The sequence below is a fragment of the Protopterus annectens genome, chromosome 6.part1 (assembly GCF_019279795.1).
Source record: "Protopterus annectens isolate FY-2018-M chromosome 6.part1, PAN1.0, whole genome shotgun sequence".
In the NCBI taxonomy this organism is placed as follows: Eukaryota; Metazoa; Chordata; order Ceratodontiformes; family Protopteridae; genus Protopterus; species Protopterus annectens.
Window position 1 is genome coordinate 75,210,369 of NC_056738.1, and position 19,369 is coordinate 75,229,737.

Here is a 19,369-nt window from a genome sequence, read left to right on the forward strand (position 1 = left end):
TCCATACTGCTTTTACTAAGCAAGGACAAACTGGGTATGCTCGATTGACTTTCAGGTTCCATAGTACCATATAAATATAGACAGATGCTCCATGAGGTTTATTTGCTTCTGGCTTGGGAGGCAGTCATTTCCAGTTCAGAGCCCTACCTTTTGGTCTCACCACAGCCCCCTAGGTATTCATCAAATGCATGGCAGTGATTGCAGCTCACTTTAGGCTCTGGGTCATTGGAGTATCCGCATAACTGAATGACTAGATCATAATTGCCCCTATCAGGAATATTGTTTTCCAAGCCAAGGATTCCTTGCTTCAGCTTTGCTCAAAACCGGGCATTATGGTGAATACAGCCAAGTCAGAGCTTCATCCAGTACAGACACTGGAATTTATTGGAGCACCCTGGGACACAAAACTGCTAATCACACGGCTTCCCCAAGCCAGGATTTCCTCTACCCACAAACAAGCATTTGCTGTTCTTACCAGAAGGCACCGGTAAAACCGATTCTGAATCTTTTAGGCTTAATGATGGCAGCAGTCACCTTGGTCCTTCCCGCCAGATATCACATGAAAGTTTTCCAATGGACCCCGTTGGTTCAGTGGTCAGACAGAAGTCTACCTATGAATTTTCAGGTCTTGATCACAAGGATTTGTAGGTCTCGTATCAAGTGGTGTTTGGAATCCCCTCTAGTCTTTCCGGGTCGTCCCCTTGTACTACCTTCTCTGCAGGCCACAGTGACCAAGGATATTTCACACTTGGGGGGACATTTCTTGGGAAAGATGGTGCAAAGCCTATGGTCCCTTACAGGGAGCAATCTTCACATCAACATTTTGGAGATGAGAGTAGTCCGCCTAGAATTGCAGGATGGACAACATGTCAGTGGTCTGTAACATCTACAAACTGGAAGGAACATGGTCCTACCACTTGTGTCGGGGGGGTATAAGAGTATGACAATGTGTGATGCCTTCTCACCACTTTCACATAGGAATGCACATCCCAGGGAAATCCAGTGTTCTGGCAGACAGATTGAGCAGGTCCATCCTTCTCCCACAAGAGTGATCCCTCAACCCCTCAGAAATGGATCAGATTTTCAGCCGCTGGGGGCAGCCCTGCTGCACTGTGTTTCCCCCACCTCACAGCACCAAGTGCAGCAGGTATTTTGCCCTTGCCCTGCAGGAGAGGGAATCACTGAGGGGATGCTGTGGTCCATGCTTGGCATTCCTTTCTTACGTTTACATTCCCTCCTACCCCTCTCATACCGAGATTTCTTCAGAAAGCATTAGCAAGAAAGTTCTTGGTGATCCTCATTGCTCCCTTTTGGCCCAAACAGGTGTGGTTCCCCTTTCTCTGGTGTCATTTGGTTCACCTTACCTGGGTGCTGGGGTCAGCCCAAGATCTTCTCTCTCACCCATCTGGGTCACCTCATCCAGACATTCACACTGCCAAACTAACTGAATGGTTTCTCCAGTTCCAGTGATGATTAGACAGCTCTGGCTTTCGTCCCAAGTTGTTCACATTTTGACCTCTTCACAAAGACTCTCTACCCGAAAGAGCTATAAAAACAAATGTGAATTATTTTTTTATCTGGGCTTCATTCAAGAACCTAGGTCCTTTCTCAGCCACTTTTCCAGCCATTCTGGATTTTCTGACATCTCTCTCTCACGATGGAGCCAATTACTCCGCCATTAAAGTGCAACTTGCAGCCATTTCTCATTTTCATATTGGGGGAATTTATTCTTCCATCACCTACCTTATGCTGTCCAAAGCTTTTCTTAGGGGGTACCTTCTTTCCACAACCTCCACTCAGAGATCCACCCAGAGCATCAACATTTTGTTAACCAGTCCTGTCTTCGAGCCTACAGCTAAAGTTGACTTAAAATTCTTGATGTGGAAAACGTTGTTTCTGGTTGCCATTACCTCTGCTAGGAGAGCTTTGGAACTACATAGCCTGTCAAGTAAACCTCTCTATTTGGTTTTCCACAAGACTGAATTACCTGAGAAGTAATCCTTCCTTTCTTCTGAAGGTGATTTCTGAGGCAGTTGTTAATCAGTCTGTCAACTTTCCTGTTTTCTTTACAAATTTCTGCAGTAAAGGCAAATGTGTGTTACATTTGCTGAATGTATGTTGTCAGCTACATTTCTGTTTTACTGTATTAAGAAGATTAGAGAGACTGATAATTTGTCTCCTTTTCCTCAGCCAAAATTGGAAAATGTGTTTCTAAAATGATACTTTCCTGCTGATTATCTGACTGTATTTCCCATGTTTACAAAGCAAAACGTTTACCCTTGCCCAAACCTCCTAAGACTCACTCAGCTGGATGTGTGGCTACCCCTGCAACTTTCTTCTCCAGAGTTTCATTGGATGGCATTGGTGCTGTTATATCTTGCTATAAATTGGACTTCCAGTCAAGGTTGAGAGCCTCTTTTGGTTAGTCTGTGCTCCGGAATATTCATCCATGAGACCTCTCGTGTGTGCTAGTAGCTGGGGACTCTGTCCTATCCGTTGAGAAATGGATGGAAGAAACAACACCAGACACTAAAGTTATGTACTTACCATAACTATCAATCTGTGTTGTCTGCTTTCGTCCTCCCTCAACTCCTCTCCTTCCTTCCCCCCTTCTTAAAAGATTTTTTCCCCTTGATTCCTGGAGTGAGTGTACTGGATTACCTTGGCTTGATCCTGTAATCTTTAAGTTCTTGGCTTGGCAGCAGTTTTTTTATACTATGTGATTTTTGTTCTTACAGATGAGGGAGCAGTCTCCTTTCTGGTATGGGGACAGACTTGATCTGAGGTATCTCTTTCATTACAGGGGTTATGGGTGAGAGAAGGAGCCTGAGCACTGTATCTAATGTCCAAGAGTGGTCAAAGTCAGATCCAAGATGAATCTGATAACCCATCCATTGAGGAAGGACAGAAGTAGACAACACAGATTTGTTTTTATGGTAAGTATATAACTTTCATTTTTCATACCATTTGGACAAGAGGTGCAGAACTGTGTACAATGAGCTATGGTATTAAATGATATTCATTTATTTGTGTTTGTTTATATAAGGTAGCTTTATTTTTCAGAGTTTGCTTTCAGTTCCCGAGTACGTATCTGTTGTCAGGGATGTTTAGAAGTGCTGATGACATGTAGTGATGAAGTTTTTCCTCACTGTTGCATTAAAATTTGCCCATATTGTTGTTGTTGTTGTTATTATTATTCCATATTTTTAGTGTACATTTTGTCAGATTTCTGAATATTTTACATACAAACCATCATTAATGCTTGAATACGAAAACTGACAGATTGAAAATATGTTTGGAATGAGAACCTAAGCAGTAAGACACGGGCATTAACTGTATTTTAATTACTTCTTGGTGTAAGACTCAGAACGAGGAGAGACTGAACGGTAGTTCTGGTACTTTAAAGCATCTGAGTGTACGTAAAACCTAGCACAGCTAAACCCTATAAATAAGGTTTTAATAAGTCATTTTACTTTTACTGACTATTTTGTTATGTTTTACCTTTTCCATTCATCTGTGGAAAATGTATATATTTCTCTCTCTTTCAGAACACTATACCTGCATTGTTAAGGTACTCTATACATTACTGTTCACTCAAGCTATTACAGCACTGTCTGTTTCATTCAGTGCTGAAGAAAGACTGGCATGGAAGAATTCTGGAGCACTGAAAAAGGTCAGTCAATTGATTTTGTACTCTAGCAAGCCTGCAACGGTTGTAATATGTTCTGCTTTACAGCTTTACTTCCATTTGCAGCATTTCTTTTACAAGTAGTAGCTAGCACAACGAATAATTAAATCACATACATCTCAGTCATACATTTTATTTATTTGTTACGTTTTTAAACATTGCGGTTCCTAGATCACTCTGTGACAGTACCAGTGAAACTGAGATCTTGGCTCGTTGTATCTATTTTCTTTTTTTTCCTCAGAAATGCATTGTAGTGAAAGAAAATTCTTCAGTAGTAAATCTGTGACACAAGCAACCCAGACTAGATAAGAAGGCCGTCAGTTCATATTCTTTAATAGTCAGCTTGATGAATGTTTTGTTCTTCACTCCTCGTAAAATACTGGTAGAAAAAGTCAGATTTTATCTGAATACCTCTTGAAAAATGATTCAGCTGTTATCTGAAGTCAGATATTTTATTGTTTAAGAATAAAGAATTATGGCCATGCTAGCACTGCTGAATCTATGCCTGGCTTTATTTTCTTTGGGAATAAGGAAGGAACGTTTCTATGTTTATGTATAGGTTGTCTTATGCACTTACAAAGTCATGTAGTTAGAGGATGTTATGATGAATACAGACATTAACACCAAAGAACACTATAAGACTTAAAAGTCATAGCTAACTGCTAGACTTTTTGACTACAGAGTACGGGTTTTTATGGTCTTTCTTCCCATTTAACTCTCTGTTTTGTAAAGCTATACTTCGTATACCAGGTCATTTGCGCTTTAGCTTCTTTGCAAGTTTATTTGTGTTCCAGAGTACAGTTCATTTCTGATTCAGGGGAGCCTCCATTCCATTATATGTATTTACTCTGACATGAGGCTTTGGCTGTGTGGGAGTACACCCAGAGCCAGATCATGGACAAATGGGGCCCTAGGCAGGGTAGTGGACTGGAGCCCCCAAAAGCCATAACAATATCCCATTAGTTAGCTGTCCCTCCCCAGTTAACATAAAACTGTTCAAACTTGTCGGTGTTCATACTTTTTTTTCTTCACTTTTACAATGATAAAGATATTTGAATTAAATTTAAAACTTATTTCATATTTTACAGTAGAAAAATGGCAGCCATTTTCTAAACAAAACAAAACACTCACATTGAAAACAGACTTAGCATGAGCAACAGTAAAGTTTTCCCTTGAAACTTTCATTTATTGAAAATGCATCTGGCAACCCATTAAATTAAAAGAGATGTGCTAAGATTCATAGTCAAATAACATAATAGTGAAGCACTAATTAGCAGGTATGTGAAGAGCACAGGAATTCAAAAGACATAATACATTTGCTGACAGCCTGGGACAGCCCACTGGATGCAAGTGTCCCGATAACACAGGAGCACAATTCGATGAAGTGACTTGGTCAGAGTCACACAGCACACAAAGAAAGGCTGAGGGAATCGAGCTCTGCATTACATGAAGTAACTCATTAACAACTTGTAGCCGTACACATTTCCATTAAGTACCAGACAGACTGTTGTAGCACACCCACTTGCCTGCAAAAAAAACAATATTAACATTAAATTTGTTGTCTTCTTGCTGTTCAGTTTATTCACAGCCAGATAATAAACACACTTTCAACAGTCAACAAAACAAAGAAACCAATGACGTACCCAAAGAACATGGTTGAAATGATGATGCTTCTACAACAATCAGTTTTTTTTCTTTACACCTTAACTACTCTGTGGTGCATGAAACAAGTATTTATACACACATACACATTCACATTTGCAAGCACAGACACTACTATCAACTACAACCACTTGTATCACTGTGCACCTGAAATAGTTGCAAGAGGGCAAGTGAATGAATACATTCATACATAATGGCCCATAAAGATATTGCAGTTCACTGTAATTATAAACATACAGTGAAAATCCACTACAGTTCCTTTCTGTTCCCTTAACTTTGTAGTTCAAAATTCAGAGACAAAAACGTAAAATCAAGTACAGATTTTAAATGTTTCTCTTGTATACATAAAAAGTTAGACATTCATAGGTAATTACTAGGCACACACCCCATGAGACCATTAAGGTAACCAGCCCAGATTCCCAGTTGCCCCAAAACACTGTCTGGCTAAGTGACTTACTCAATGTCATACAGTAGGCAGTGAAGGTAGAAAGATTCAAACCATGTACGTTTGAAACAAGAAAGTCATTAACAAGTCAGAATTGTAGCCATGTGCACTAACTGCTAGTCATCTAGCTTGTTGCTAGAATAACAAGTTTTGCATTAGCAAGCATTTTCAGAAGGATACAAAGTCTGAAATTCACATACTTGTCATTATTTAGTGACTATAATCCACAACAGTTTACTAGGAAGTCACAAATTTTACAAGGAATAGACAAAAATGCCTCTCCAAAAGCCAAAAATAATGAGGGGACAAAGGCTCAAAAAGAGACAACTTTTAAATATATACATTTATTTTTGTTTGTTTTAACCAGGTGAATGCACTGTACAAAGTGTCCCTTTTCAGGGGTGACCCAGGAGTACTATCTGATTTAATGACTTGCTCAACGTCATACAGTAGGCAAATGGAGGTAGAAGGAAACAAACCTTGATTTCTGACCACAGGAAGAAGTCCATTAACAGCTCGGGATGCGTTTTCTGAACAATAAGAACTATGAAACTCTACTCCTGTATTCTACTCTTATTTGCCAGAAAAAGAAAGTAAAGAAGGGCAGGGCATGAATGCAAGACAAAGTCAGAGAGGTTCTTCAAAGTTAGAGATGGCTAAGAGGCAGACTGCTCTAATTCACTTAAAAGTTTAACAGAGCAGCAGGCATAGTATTAATATACATTTTCTGAACCATGAGAACTATGAAACATTAATGATTGGCATTATTTAAAGACTAATCCTCTATGATTTAGCTGAAAATAAAGAAGTTAATAAAAATTAGGCAGTTGATACAGAGGATTAAGGCTTCAAGCTCTTAAAGAGCTTCTTCTTGTAGTCAAGGGTAGAAGGGTTTTGACTCTTTCTACCTCCATTTGCCTACTGTGCGACCTTGAGGAAGTCACTTAAACTGACAGTTCTCCTGGATTGCTCCTGAAAGATGGGGGCTAAATATGAGTCAAAATTAGACATGTTTATTTTCTGAAGAATAAGGGTTATGAAACTGTTGTTGACTGACTGTAATACTACTATAGCGAACTGACTGGCAGTAATGACTGAAATACTTAGAAGTCCAGGACTTCCAAGGAAAGGAAGTAAAGGGCGTGTGCACCCCCCCCCCCCCCCCCCCCCAGTGGTTAACGGATTTCTTGCATAACAACTTACTAAGTATCCCACAACTTAGGCAAACAATAATTGCTAATTAAACATAACTTTCTGTTGCTAAACAGGGTGCTTACTGAAATGAAGCAATCTGTTGCTAAAAACACAGATCTTTCTTCATTACCAGAGACACTATGCATCATCTTACTTCTGCGTTTTTGGCTGTCCAAAAATAAAACTTTTTATAAAGTTACTCATTGGTGCTACACTTCACCCATTGAGTGGAGGAGGAGATGAGATAGCTTTTGCATTCCAAAGCAGAGAAGCTGAGCAGTATTTGACCTCGGCTGATATTGGCAACATATCTAAATATGCCATAAATTCTATTTTATTAAACATTTCGCTTCTACTACTATTATAACTATCTGGGCATCCTTAACTATTGCTGTCATTTCTGCCTGCAAATCTTGGTATTTTATGACATATAGGGTCTCTCTCTCTCACACACTCTCACACACACACACACACACACACACACACACACACACACACACACACACACACTCTCTCTCTCTCTCTTTATGCACAACACTGTAATCACTGGGTGTAGCAGTTTCAGTGATCAGTGTTACTTTTATCTTTTTTCCTGGACTAATATGTCTGCTTTTCTCGCATTTGTGTTTTTTTTTTAACTGTTGGTAATGGGTGATCCCACATGATGTAAACTTCACCATTTTCTACAGTGCTCTGTGCTTCATGTTTCCAGTGTTTCTCATCTACTTCAGTTATGTAGTGCTTGCACAATCCCCATTGCAACACTCTTGCCACATTGTTATGCCTTTCAGTATAAAGGCCCTCTGCCATTAGTGATTCACACCCAGCTACAAGATGTGCGACTGTTTCCAGTTCTGTTTTACAGAACATGCATTTGTCTGTTTCTTCTACATGTTCAGTGGACTTTATAAACCAACATGTATTTAGTCCACTACCCTGGGCTGCAGTTATTAACCTTTCATCTTTTGGTTTCACTTCTGTTGCTCATCCAATCATAGACAAGTCTTTGTGGGTTCTGTTCAAGCAGCTTTATTATGTACGAACATGTCAGGATTTAGGCTTAATAACTTTAACTTAGGTAAACCAATAAACAAACTTAGGTATTACACTCATACATGCTCACTCTCTGACTGATTTCTCAAAATGGCACTGAAGCTAGCACGCGCTTGCTATTTATATGCACGTGCTGACCTTGAAACCCTTCTTAAAGATGCAACACACACACACACACACACACACACACACACACACACACTATTCTACATCATCCCTCTTTGAGAAACGATTCATGCAATATTGACAACATCAATTGACATGCAATTAATACAAATAATTATTTGTGATGCAGTTGTACAGAACTAAATACATATAGACAATTATGTCCAGGTTGCTGTGTATTTCACGCTAGGTCTGGAAATACAACCAAATCGTGTGACACAGAAATTAGAATTAGGTCTAGCAACTGGGACTGACTCTACTGAATATTCAACTTTGGGGATATCACAAACATCATCAGGAATGAAAGTAGAAGTTAAGACATGTTCTGCAACAGGAACATTATCTGGACTGCTTTGAGATCTAGAGTCTGTATCACAGGAAAATGCTGCGATATCGATTCTGGTACAAGAAGAAGATGTCTGCAATTTCTCAAGTACTCCACACCCTGAGATTCTACAAAGTAGGATCTCGCCTCGGTACATATACCTGTTACTTGACCAATCAAGACAAAATGTTTTGCCGTTTGTATCCTCACTGTCTCTCCTTCTTTCAGTGGATGAAGAAATCTACTCGATTTGGCATAACTAGACTTCTGGAAAGAATGCTTTCTGAAAAGTTGAGCTCTAATTCTGCTGTTGTTCTTAGCTTTAGGCCTCAACAAACTGGAACTGATAGGCAATGTTTTTCTGGTTTGCCTTGATAGAAGTCTCTGAGCAGGCAAGACAAGTATAGCCTCACAGGTATGTTTGTGAGATTAAGTAAATTCAAAAATACATTGGTATTATTACACTTTGACTTCTCCAGCAATTGCTTTGCACTCTGTACTGCACGTTCAGCTAGTCCATTTGACTGCGGATATTCTGGACTACTAGTAACATGTACGAAGTCCCATTCTTTTGCAAATTTCTGTAACAATTGACTGGTAAATTGGGTACCATTGCCATAAATAACTTTGAGTGGACTACCTTGGACTGAGAAATGACATTTCAACTTGGTAATAACAGCAGTGGGCATTAGATTAGGTAGTAAATCAATCTCTAAACCAGTTTGTATAAGAGTCTACCAGCACTAAGTAAACTCAAATATATCAGTGGCTACTGTTGTCCAAGGTAGTTCAGGATCTTGACTTAGCTGAAGTGGTTCGTTTTTCAAATGCGGTTTAGTACTATTGCATACTAAACAAGAAAAAAGTACTCTATCAATGTCTTTTGCTAGAGAAGACCAAAATACTAGTGCTCTCACCCATCTTTTGGTAAATTCGGAACCTGGGTGACCACGATGCAAAATCTGGATATATTCATGTTGTAAAGAAGCAGGAACAACAATTTTAGGACCTTTGAAAATAATGCCATCTTCCATCAGCATCTCATCTCTGTTAGGAAAATAAGTTTGCATTTCAGGTGGTACACTAGATTGCTTTGACGGCCATCTGACGTTAATGTAGTGGTTGAGCTTTTGCAAAATTGCATCAGTCTTTGTATAATCTCTCAGCTCATCAAGTCTTGTGGTAGAAAAATTACGCACTTCCATGACATCAAAGTCAAAATCCTCTACATGAAGCTGTTCCGTTTGTATTTCTGTGTGATCTACATGAAGCTGTTCCATTGTATTTCTGTGCGATCTGGATAAGGTATCAGCCAAATAAAGAAGTTTACCTTTTGTATAAACCATTTTGAAGTTGTACTTTTGCAATTTGAACATCATTCTTTGTAATCTTGCTGGAGCTGAATGCATAGGCTTCTTTAAAATACTAACTAGAGGTTGGTGATCAATTTCAGTCTGAATAGCTCGACCATAGATATAATCTTGAAACTTGAACATGCAAATACTATTGCCAAAAGCTCTTTCTCAGTTTGAGTATATTGCATTTCAGTTTGGGTAAGAGATCTAGATGCATAGGCTACTGGTCTGCCTTCTTGAAGAATAACTAACTGCACCAAGACCAAACTTTGAAGCATCACAGGAAAGAGTTACTGGTTTATTGACATCATAGTATCTTAATGTAGGTGGGGTGGCAGTTTTCTGCTTAAGGTCTTCAAAGGCTTTTTGGTGCTGTTCCAACCAAGACCATATAACATTTTTGCGCATCAGCTCTCTCAGAGATGCTGTCAACTCACTGAAGTCTGGTATAAACTTGCCTAAATAATTAACCATGCCAAGAAAACGTTGTACAGCTTGAACATTATCTGGAGCTGGCGTCTCAAGAATGGCTGCTTGCTTGGATGGATCTGGTCACAAACCTGTGCTAGTAAATAAATGACTTGCATTATGTAACTTCTGGTAGACTGCATTTGCACTTCAGATGATTGAGATGTAAGTTCACTTCACATGCTCTGTCTAGAACTCTCTTTAGGTTTCTGCCATGCTCTTCTTTACCATTGCCTCCAACCAATAAATCATCTACTATTATGGCACAAGGATAACCTGAAAAAATTTGCTGCATTGCACGCTGAAAGACTTCACTTGCATAATTTATTGCAAATGCCATCCTGAGGAATCTGTATCTGCCAAACGGGGTACTGAAAGTAGTCACTAATGAGGATTTGCGATCAAGCATTACTTGTCAAAATTAACTTTTTCATCTAAGACAGAAAAAAACAGTGGCATTTGGTATTAGGGCTGCAACTTCCTCAACTGTACGCATTGGATGCTGCAATCTCTTTAATGCTTTGTTTAAATCTTTAGGGTTAGTACATGTTTTGATTTCGTTTGTGCCTTTTTTGTGGGCTGCTACTGTGGATGACACCCATTCAGTTGGTTCTGTGAGTGAACAGATCACACTTTGCTGCACCATTTTATCCAGCTGAACCTTAACTTTTCCTGCCTTACTACTTACTAAGTACTTACTTAGCTACTTACTATGTTAGGCAGTATAGAATGATTTTCTTACTGCTTTTGCACATTTATTCCCTGATTCCTGACTATCTGGTCAGGTCTTAGAGTATCTTATTGAATGAGTAATTAGCCTGGATGGCCGTTTTCTTGCAGTGATACATGAAAAAAAAAATAATAGATCTATTTTATTGTTCCTTAAGGAGTTGTGTTTATCAGCAGGATTTGTGTTTTGCTACTTAAAAAGTTCTTAATCTGGACCAAGTTGCTGAGGCTGCAGGGGCTTCTGTTTTTTTCTCTATATTGCTGCAGTTCTTGGACTCGTGTCTTGCTTCCATTAGTGGTTTTAACTAGAATGCAGAAGTTAAAACATTTGCCTACCAAGTGAGCATAGTAAGGTAATTTTAGCATTGTCTGCTGCAATGTATTCTTTAATTTGTTTTTAACATTTTTTTTTTTCTTAGCTAGTCAGTATCAGGGCTTAGAAGTGCATTTGTAGGCATTGGTGTCAAATATCATGCACACAACTCATCTGCATAATTTATATTTCAGAATACCAGTACTTACATTTATATATTCTCAGAAACTATATTTTTCTTAATTCCATTAGTGCTCATCAAGTTGATTCCCTGCTGATTATAATTTGACAAATATAGTAAAAACATTTAGAAACAATAGCTTAGACACCATGATAGTTTTAGTAATTTCACAGTCATAATAAAAGTTTGGTTAAAATCACAATTCCCATTAAAAGGGTCACAGAAGTACAAATAAATTAAAATTCCTGTTTGGATAAAAAAAACTTTGCAGCAAGTTAACCCATAAAATCCAGCCATGTGATTAAATAATAGCTTAAAATGTAAAAAGAAATGGCAAGGAAACTGTGAGATGAAGAGGAGTGTCCCCAGGGGTTCTCCCTGTCCAAAAAGAGTGCATGATTACCTAAACTCTCCTTCCAGGAACACCTTACATAGATCTGTTTTTCTCTAGTCACAGCAGTTACAGAATGCCTGCAACAAGATTCATTACAAATAGGCCTGAAAGACGGATGTCTTTTATTTCCCATGAATGAAACTGTTCTTGTATGCCTTGTCTTACTGAAGATAAAGGACTATCCACAGATACTGCTGGTAAGTCCCTTTTGGCTCAGATAGCATTGGGTCTCCCTTGTAATGCTCCTGGCCAGGGGCAGTTACAAAAATCTTCTTCACAGAGTGGACCTGTTAACACAGGATGAAATCTCTCATTCACCCTAACATTATGAACTTGTACATAACTGTATGGATGATAAGTTATTGATCCCATTTATGCAAATATTTACACAGGCTGTGCAACAGGAGGCTTAAGCACATGCTTTTAGAAAATCGTGCTTAGCTAAATAGCTGAGATTTTCTTGTTGGTGTTTTAATAGAAACCTGGACCCATCCCAGGTATGGGTTCCAGTGGTACATCACTGTCTGTGTATATTGTTAAAATCTGGCCTTTTTTTTTTACTTTTTTATCAAGAAACATATCCCAGCCATATCTGCTTGTCTGACATTTGATGGTCACCTAGAAAGCAGTTGGCTCCTTCCTGACGTCTGTTGTATTTGGCAAGCTAACCTTACCATTTGAACCTGCAGCGAGTTCTTCCCTAAAGTTCCTTAGTTGGAAGATAGCTTTACATATTGCTTTGACTTCAGCTAGAAAAGTATCTTGAGTTAGGGAAAAAAAACTGAGGGAGATACAGAGCTAAAAATCTGATCTCTGTCAAAAATGCAGGTGACACCCTGATATTCAGTAGAATCCTCCCTTCTCCATGAAAGGCACTTGGGTACAATGAAAAAGATGATTGGCTTCAACAGTTGGCTAAATAACTGCTGTCAGTTTAGGTGGTCCAGTGGAACAAGATGCTTAACAGCCCTACCTGCTTTCCAAGGGATGGTTTAAAACCTCTTGATCAAAATCTGCTTACTAACTAAAGCCCTTGCTTTCCCTATAGTGTCTTTATTTATTGATTGATTGATTGATTGATTGATTGATTGATTGATTTACATTTGTCAACTGGGTTGGTCCAGCTGGGCTTGTGACCCATTTTCAGTGGAGACCCGAGGAGAAAAGCCCCATACACAAACAGTTTACAAATAAAACAATTGAATCAACAGTATGATAAAATCAGTTATACAAGAAAGTTAGAAACACAATGCAGAAATGCAAGCACATAGAATACACGTCATATTTTACAGAGTAACGCTACATATATATTTCCATATTTACAAATAGAGTTTAGTCCAACAGTATTGATTGTAGAGTTGAAAAGTAACTACAGAGGGGGAGTACTTAGTTGAATGGGGAGGGACTGATAAAGGCAAATAGGTAGGGTGATGGGAACTTAAGTTGGGGCTTGACAAGGACAAATTTTGGAGTTGAAGAGATGAAGTTTGAGTTTTTCTTTAAAGTGAGATGGGTGAATAACGGAACAGATATCTCTTGGAAGTTTGTTTCAAGCTTGGGCGACAGTGTTTATATAAGAGTTCGCCTGCTGTTTTTTTTTTTTTGTTGGTAGATGTGTAAAAGCAGCTGATTAGAGGTACAGAGAATCTGAGTAGGAATATAGATAGAGATGAAAGAAGAAAATAGCAGGGCAGGAAGGAGGTTTGTAAAGAATGAAGTGTAACATTTGGAGTTGTGATAGCAGGAGCAGATGGGGGAATTCTAGGCAGTCGAGAGAATTTAGGGCAAGGCAGTGATGTGCATTGTATGGAGAATTTGTGATAAATCTAGCTGTCTTGTGGTAGGTTTGTTGAAGTTTGTTTAAGATTGTAGTTTGAATGTTGGTGAACACAGGGGCAGCATATATGAGGGAGGGCAGGAGAAGTGCTTGTGCTAGGGAGAGCCTGGCATTTGCAGTTAGAACTTTTTTTTGGCGATACAATAAACCAGGTTTTTGGTGTGTTTTTTTTATACATTGGAGGATGTGCAAGTTGAGTTTGAGTTCATCATCAATGATGACCCCAAGGAGTTTAGTGTGGGCTTCAGGTTGGATAATAGTGTTGTTAGAGGAAGTAATAGCAAAGGTGGATTTGTAGTGATTGAGAGAGCTGGGAAGAAATAGTGAGAGTTTGGTCTTTTTGGGGTTAAGGATGAGTAGATTACTGGATAACCACTGTTTTGTGGATAGGAAGGTTTGTTGAGTAAGGGTGTGGAGTTCAGATATATTGTCTGAGATAGAGATGAGAGTTAAATCGTCAGCATATTGGATGAGGGAGGATTGTTTACAGGATGTGTAGAGATTGTTGGTAAAGATATTAAACAGGAGGGGATCCAGGATGGAACCTTATGGTACCCCAGTAGGGATGGGTATGAATGGTGAAGAGGTGGAAGGCCATTTGACAGATAAAGCCTGCAGGATAAGTAACTAGAGAACCAGGCCAGGGAGGAAGAAGCTAGATTGAGATTTGTGAGTTTGGTTATCAGTAGGGGATGAGAGACTGTATCAAAGGCTTTGGAAAGGTCAAGAAAAAGACAAGATATGAGTTTGTTATTATCTAGGGCCTCAGAAAAGGTATGTGTGAAGGATAAGAGGGCAGTGGTTGTGCTGTGGTTGGGGCGGAAACCATGCTGAGTGGGAGTGAGAAGGTTATGCTGGCGGAGGTAGTTGAGTAGTTTTGAGTGGATGTATTTTTCGAGAATTTTAGATAGGGAGGATAGGATAGCTATGGGTCAATAGTTAGTTGGGTCTGCAGAGTTTCCACATTTATGCAGGGGAATAGTGAAAAAGGATCTCCATAGGGTAGGGATAGTGGCTTCCTGAGTAGATCTATTGATTAGTATAGATACTGGATAGGCAATGGCATCAGCAGAAAGTTTGAGGAAGGTAGGAGGGGGATTGTCAGTGGAGGGGGAGCAGGGTTTGAGTTTTTGAAGGAGAGATCTGATATAAGAAGTAGGAACTGGATGTAAAGAAATTAGATGTTTGTTAGAAGGTTTGGGAGGGGTAGGCAGAGAAGTTGTGTTACAGTTGGAAGGTATGAGTTTTTGAGTGGCTTCAATGAAGTGTTTATTGAGGAGAGTAGCAGTTTCCAGAGGGGATGTGTTAGGGTAAGTGGAGGGAGTTGAGGGGCAGCCTGGGGAGAGAATTTTGTTAATAGTGTTTTTGAGTGGCTTCAATGAAGTGTTTATTGAGGAGAGTAGCAGTTTCCAGAGGGGATGTGTTAGGGTAAGTGGAGGGAGTTGAGGGGCAGCCTGAGGAGAGAATTTTGTTAATAGTGGACCAGAACTTGCGAAGGTTGGATTTGTTATCAAACTGAGCAGAATTATAATAGGACTTTCTGTCGTTATTGATTTGTTTTTTAGTAAGCGTTTTGAGATGTCTGTAATTATGTAGCAGAGGTAATTCCTTTGTTTTGATCCAGGCTTTCCAAGCTCTATCTCCTTTTAGCATAAGGGACTTAGTTTCTCTGGAGAGCCAGGGAGCATAGTTGGATTTTATCCTAACCTTCCTAGAAGGGAGCAAGGGAGTTCAGGAAGATGCTGTTGAACTTAACTGTGTCTTTTTAGGCAAAGTTCAGTTAATGAACATTCCAGTGTAGCAGACATAGCAATATCAAAACAGTGTCAAGTTAAGGTTGGTCTGCCCAATACCAGAAGTCTAAACAGTAAGTTGCCTGACCTTCAGGAACTCTTGCAATTGGAAAGCATCCTTTATGTGTATAATCACTGAAACATGGTTTAAACATCCAGAAAGCACTCCTTCCATGCCTGGGTTTAGCAACAACAATGCCTTCAGATCCAGTGGCAGTTGCTTTGGCATGCCCATGTTGGTCAGAGACCGTATCACCTCTAGACAGATTCCTAGAGACCCACAAATGAAACTTATCAAACTCCAAATCACACTAAACAAAATCAGCTCAGTTTATTGTGTGCTACAGGGTACCTTCCATCATCCCAGAAGTTCTTGTTAGGTTCCTAAACATCATGGTTGAACTCCTCATAAATAAGAACTCCAACATTCTGGGAGACTTTTAACTACCCATTAGTTGACTGGAGTATCTATAGCACCAATGCAAGATGTGCGCAGAAGTTCTTACATCTAATAAATAAAAACTGAAGTTAATTGCTATTGTCTAAACTTGATGACAAGGTATTTTTGACCTAGTACTTACAACTGTAGCGTCATCTTGTGTAATACCCTCTCTGATTATGTCGGACTATAAGCTAGCAACATTTTCCCCTCAGACTACCTAAACTCCCTTTAACTAATATATCAGAATTCTAAGACTTCAGGTACATAAATCTCTTAAAATTCTATGATGTCTGCAAAATATCTTGTATAACATTCAAACCAAAGGATAAAAAGGCACCCTGATGTTATTGACATCTGGCTTGATTTTAAGCACTGTGTTTGTGAAGTATAGTCAAACACTCTACTTATGTACTGACGAGGTCAGGAAAAAGGTAGAAACGTGGCATGTGTACAGTTAGTGGGAGGCTGGCTTTAGTGTCCTGAATGTACCTATAAAGACTTAAAAAGTCGTGGGCCTTCAGAAGCCATTTATCGGAAACATTAGTATGCCCTTGAGGGGTCATTTGCATATATTCCATGGGTTTCAACTATAGGAGGCTTATGGTATCACACAGTAAAGACTGTATCTTGAACGGGTCTTTCTTGCAGTTTTTACTGAATGGTTTGTCTGTGTGACCATTTTACCTTTGTTTTGGCAATTGCAGAGTGCAGCACTCCTTTTTGGAGTGTACCTTACCAGAAATATCAAATAGTTGAAAGACTTCAAAGGTTCCTAACAAATAAGACCACATGCTTAAAGCCCGAAAGCTAACAGAAAAGCCTAAAATACACTATTTCTCTGTTCTGCTCCTTATAGGCTCCTACGTGAACAAAGTTTCAGGTTCTTGTTCTTCCATAAAAAATTAGTAGTAATTATTTTGACTCTGATTTTGACTCTGTGTTGTCAGCAGTAGCTGCAGGATGGAGGTCAAGGCCATCAAAGAAAGTTTCGAGAGTGCTGCCTCTGGTGGTAGCATCAGATGTGGTGTTAGTGACTGTTGATTTGGAGATTCAAACAAGTAATGCTCAGTTGTCATGATTTATGGCGGTGATGGACACTTAAATGGTTAAAGAAAGTGCTTTGCTTTGTGATCAAACAGATGCCATATCACTGCTGCAGATGAAAAATCAAATTTTGAGGAACTTGACTGTCAAATTCCAGAAGAGGCTGGCATCCTTTATAGCTGAGTTGTGTGGGTTGCGTAGCTGGTGTGATATGGTGAATAGTGTAAAATGGGAGTGTTCTTATAGGAGGTCGGCATCATATTTTGAGCTTTTAGATGGTCATTCACATAATATTGTGGTGTATTTTCATTTGTGGCATTTTAAGAAGCAACTGCTTTCACAGTTGCAGAATAACTTATAAAGTGTGTTTTTTGGGTGAGAAAATAATTTCTTTGGTGATGACTGTTCTGTGTAGATTACTGAACAGTGTAGTATGTGTGTGTGATGAAGAATTTAAAATTCTGTTTGGAGTATCCAGCAATTTGGAAAATAGTTTTCCTGCGGACATGGAGTAGCTTACTTGATGCATTGATAACCAGCGATAGAGATGTGAGTCATGTTCTACCGATTGTAATCTCTAAGACTGCACTGAAAGTTCAAGAAGGTGAGGTTGAATGAATGATTGAAGTCAAGTCCTCAAAGATGTAACAGAAGCTGAAAACTTTAAACAATTTCAGATTTATATGGACAGTGTAGACATGTTTAAAGATTTGGAACATAAATCATTGAAGTTGTTTCAGGAGGTGAAGTTCAGTGCCACTCTTTACAGTAGTTTATAAGTGATATATATTTTATATTTAAGTGTATTTTTGTAAGGAAGACTAATTTCAGTCTTTACGATGTGCACTTATTGAGATCGAAGGTTGGTATTAAATTAGCAATGTATATTAAAATGTATCTGGGGGAGCCTTGTCTTTATTGGTAGTTTAGTTTTAATATGAAATAATTTGTGTTGAGATGGCCTTATCACCCTTTACCTTGAGACAGATCTTTGGTTAAGGAAAACATTTTACAAGAAAGCAGTGCTGGTAATAATTAGCTAATCCTTCTCTGATCCTGTTTGCTTACCTTAGTTCTCTATAGAACATATTCACATCTCAGTTAATCTCCAACACTAACAGCAGTCTTCCTTATTTTTCTGACTCCCTTGTTACAGGATTGTTACCTTGTACTCTATTGTAATTGTTTCTTACAGTAAATATACTTGTCTTTAGTTAAATAATCTGACAAGACTGTATTTGTATTGTTCTTTGTACCTCTGCTCAAATGAAAAATTTTCTGTGTAATACACGTGTCACAATGTTCTGTTTCTGTAATGTTTATATATAGTACTATTGTATTGAGTAACATATATTACTGTGGAGCTTTTCTCTCTGGGACTCCGCTGAAAAAGGGCTTTAGCTCAGTTGGACTATCCTGGTCAACAAATGTCAAATAAATAATGTGCTTGAATGAGGGAGGCTCTTTTCTGAAGATTCATCCTTGTTTGTATACTGATTGGTTTATAATGTTTAACTGAAATGAAAGTTGATGACTTGTGTATCTGTGCAGAGGGGAATAATCAGTTTTGTGGTGGAATTGTCTATTTTGTTGTGAAGGAGGATGGTTCACACTCCAGAGTGTGGAGGTGTGACAGTGTGGAGGTGTGACATCTAAATAGCTCATCTATATTACAACATCGAAGCTTTAGTTAATCAAATAACTAAAGCTCGATCTTGTAATATTGACAGCTAAAATTGTCGAATGGCTGATTCAACCAAGAGAAACACTTTCCATGGCCGAATCACAAAAAAAAAAAAAAAAAAAAAAAAAATTTACATCTGAAATCAAGTGGGGGCCTTCACTGCCCCACACCCCCCCGATGGGGGGGCTGTGCCCGCCACTACCTAAATATACCAATTCCGAGATTGCTCCAAATTGGAGAAATGGGCATACTCCACAGAACGGCCAAGGGAAGTGTTTCCCTGGGATAAATCGGCCATTCTACAATTTACAGTTTCGATATTACAAGTTCGAGCTTTACTTATTTGATTAAGTAAAGTTTCAATCTTGTAATATAGAACCTAAATATCAGTGGAGTTTATCAGATTACGAATGGCAGTGATTTCAGCTGAGAACTAGATTGGATCATGTTTGTGGTTGAAGCTGGGTTCTCCTTACAGTGACATATGTTTGTCTGTTGTGTGTGTGTGTGTGTGTGTGTGTGTGTGTGTGTGTGTGTGTGTGTGTGTGTGTGTGTGTGTGTGTGTGAGTGAGTGTGTGCTTTTAATTTAGTTGGAAA

At 38.9% G+C, this 19,369-nt stretch overlaps 1 protein-coding gene across 4 annotated transcripts in view; it reads left to right on the plus strand.

The window, feature by feature from the left end:
* UBR3 (ubiquitin protein ligase E3 component n-recognin 3) overlaps nucleotides 1-19,369 on the plus strand; it is a 4,226,407-nt gene that overhangs the window by 3,727,755 nt on the left and 479,283 nt on the right. For all 4 annotated transcript variants that reach the window (XM_044075499.1, XM_044075501.1, XM_044075502.1 and 1 more), the window contains one exon: nucleotides 3,549-3,673. In XM_044075499.1, the coding sequence (XP_043931434.1) occupies nucleotides 3,549-3,673 (125 nt within the window). The remainder of the gene's footprint in view (nucleotides 1-3,548; nucleotides 3,674-19,369) is intronic.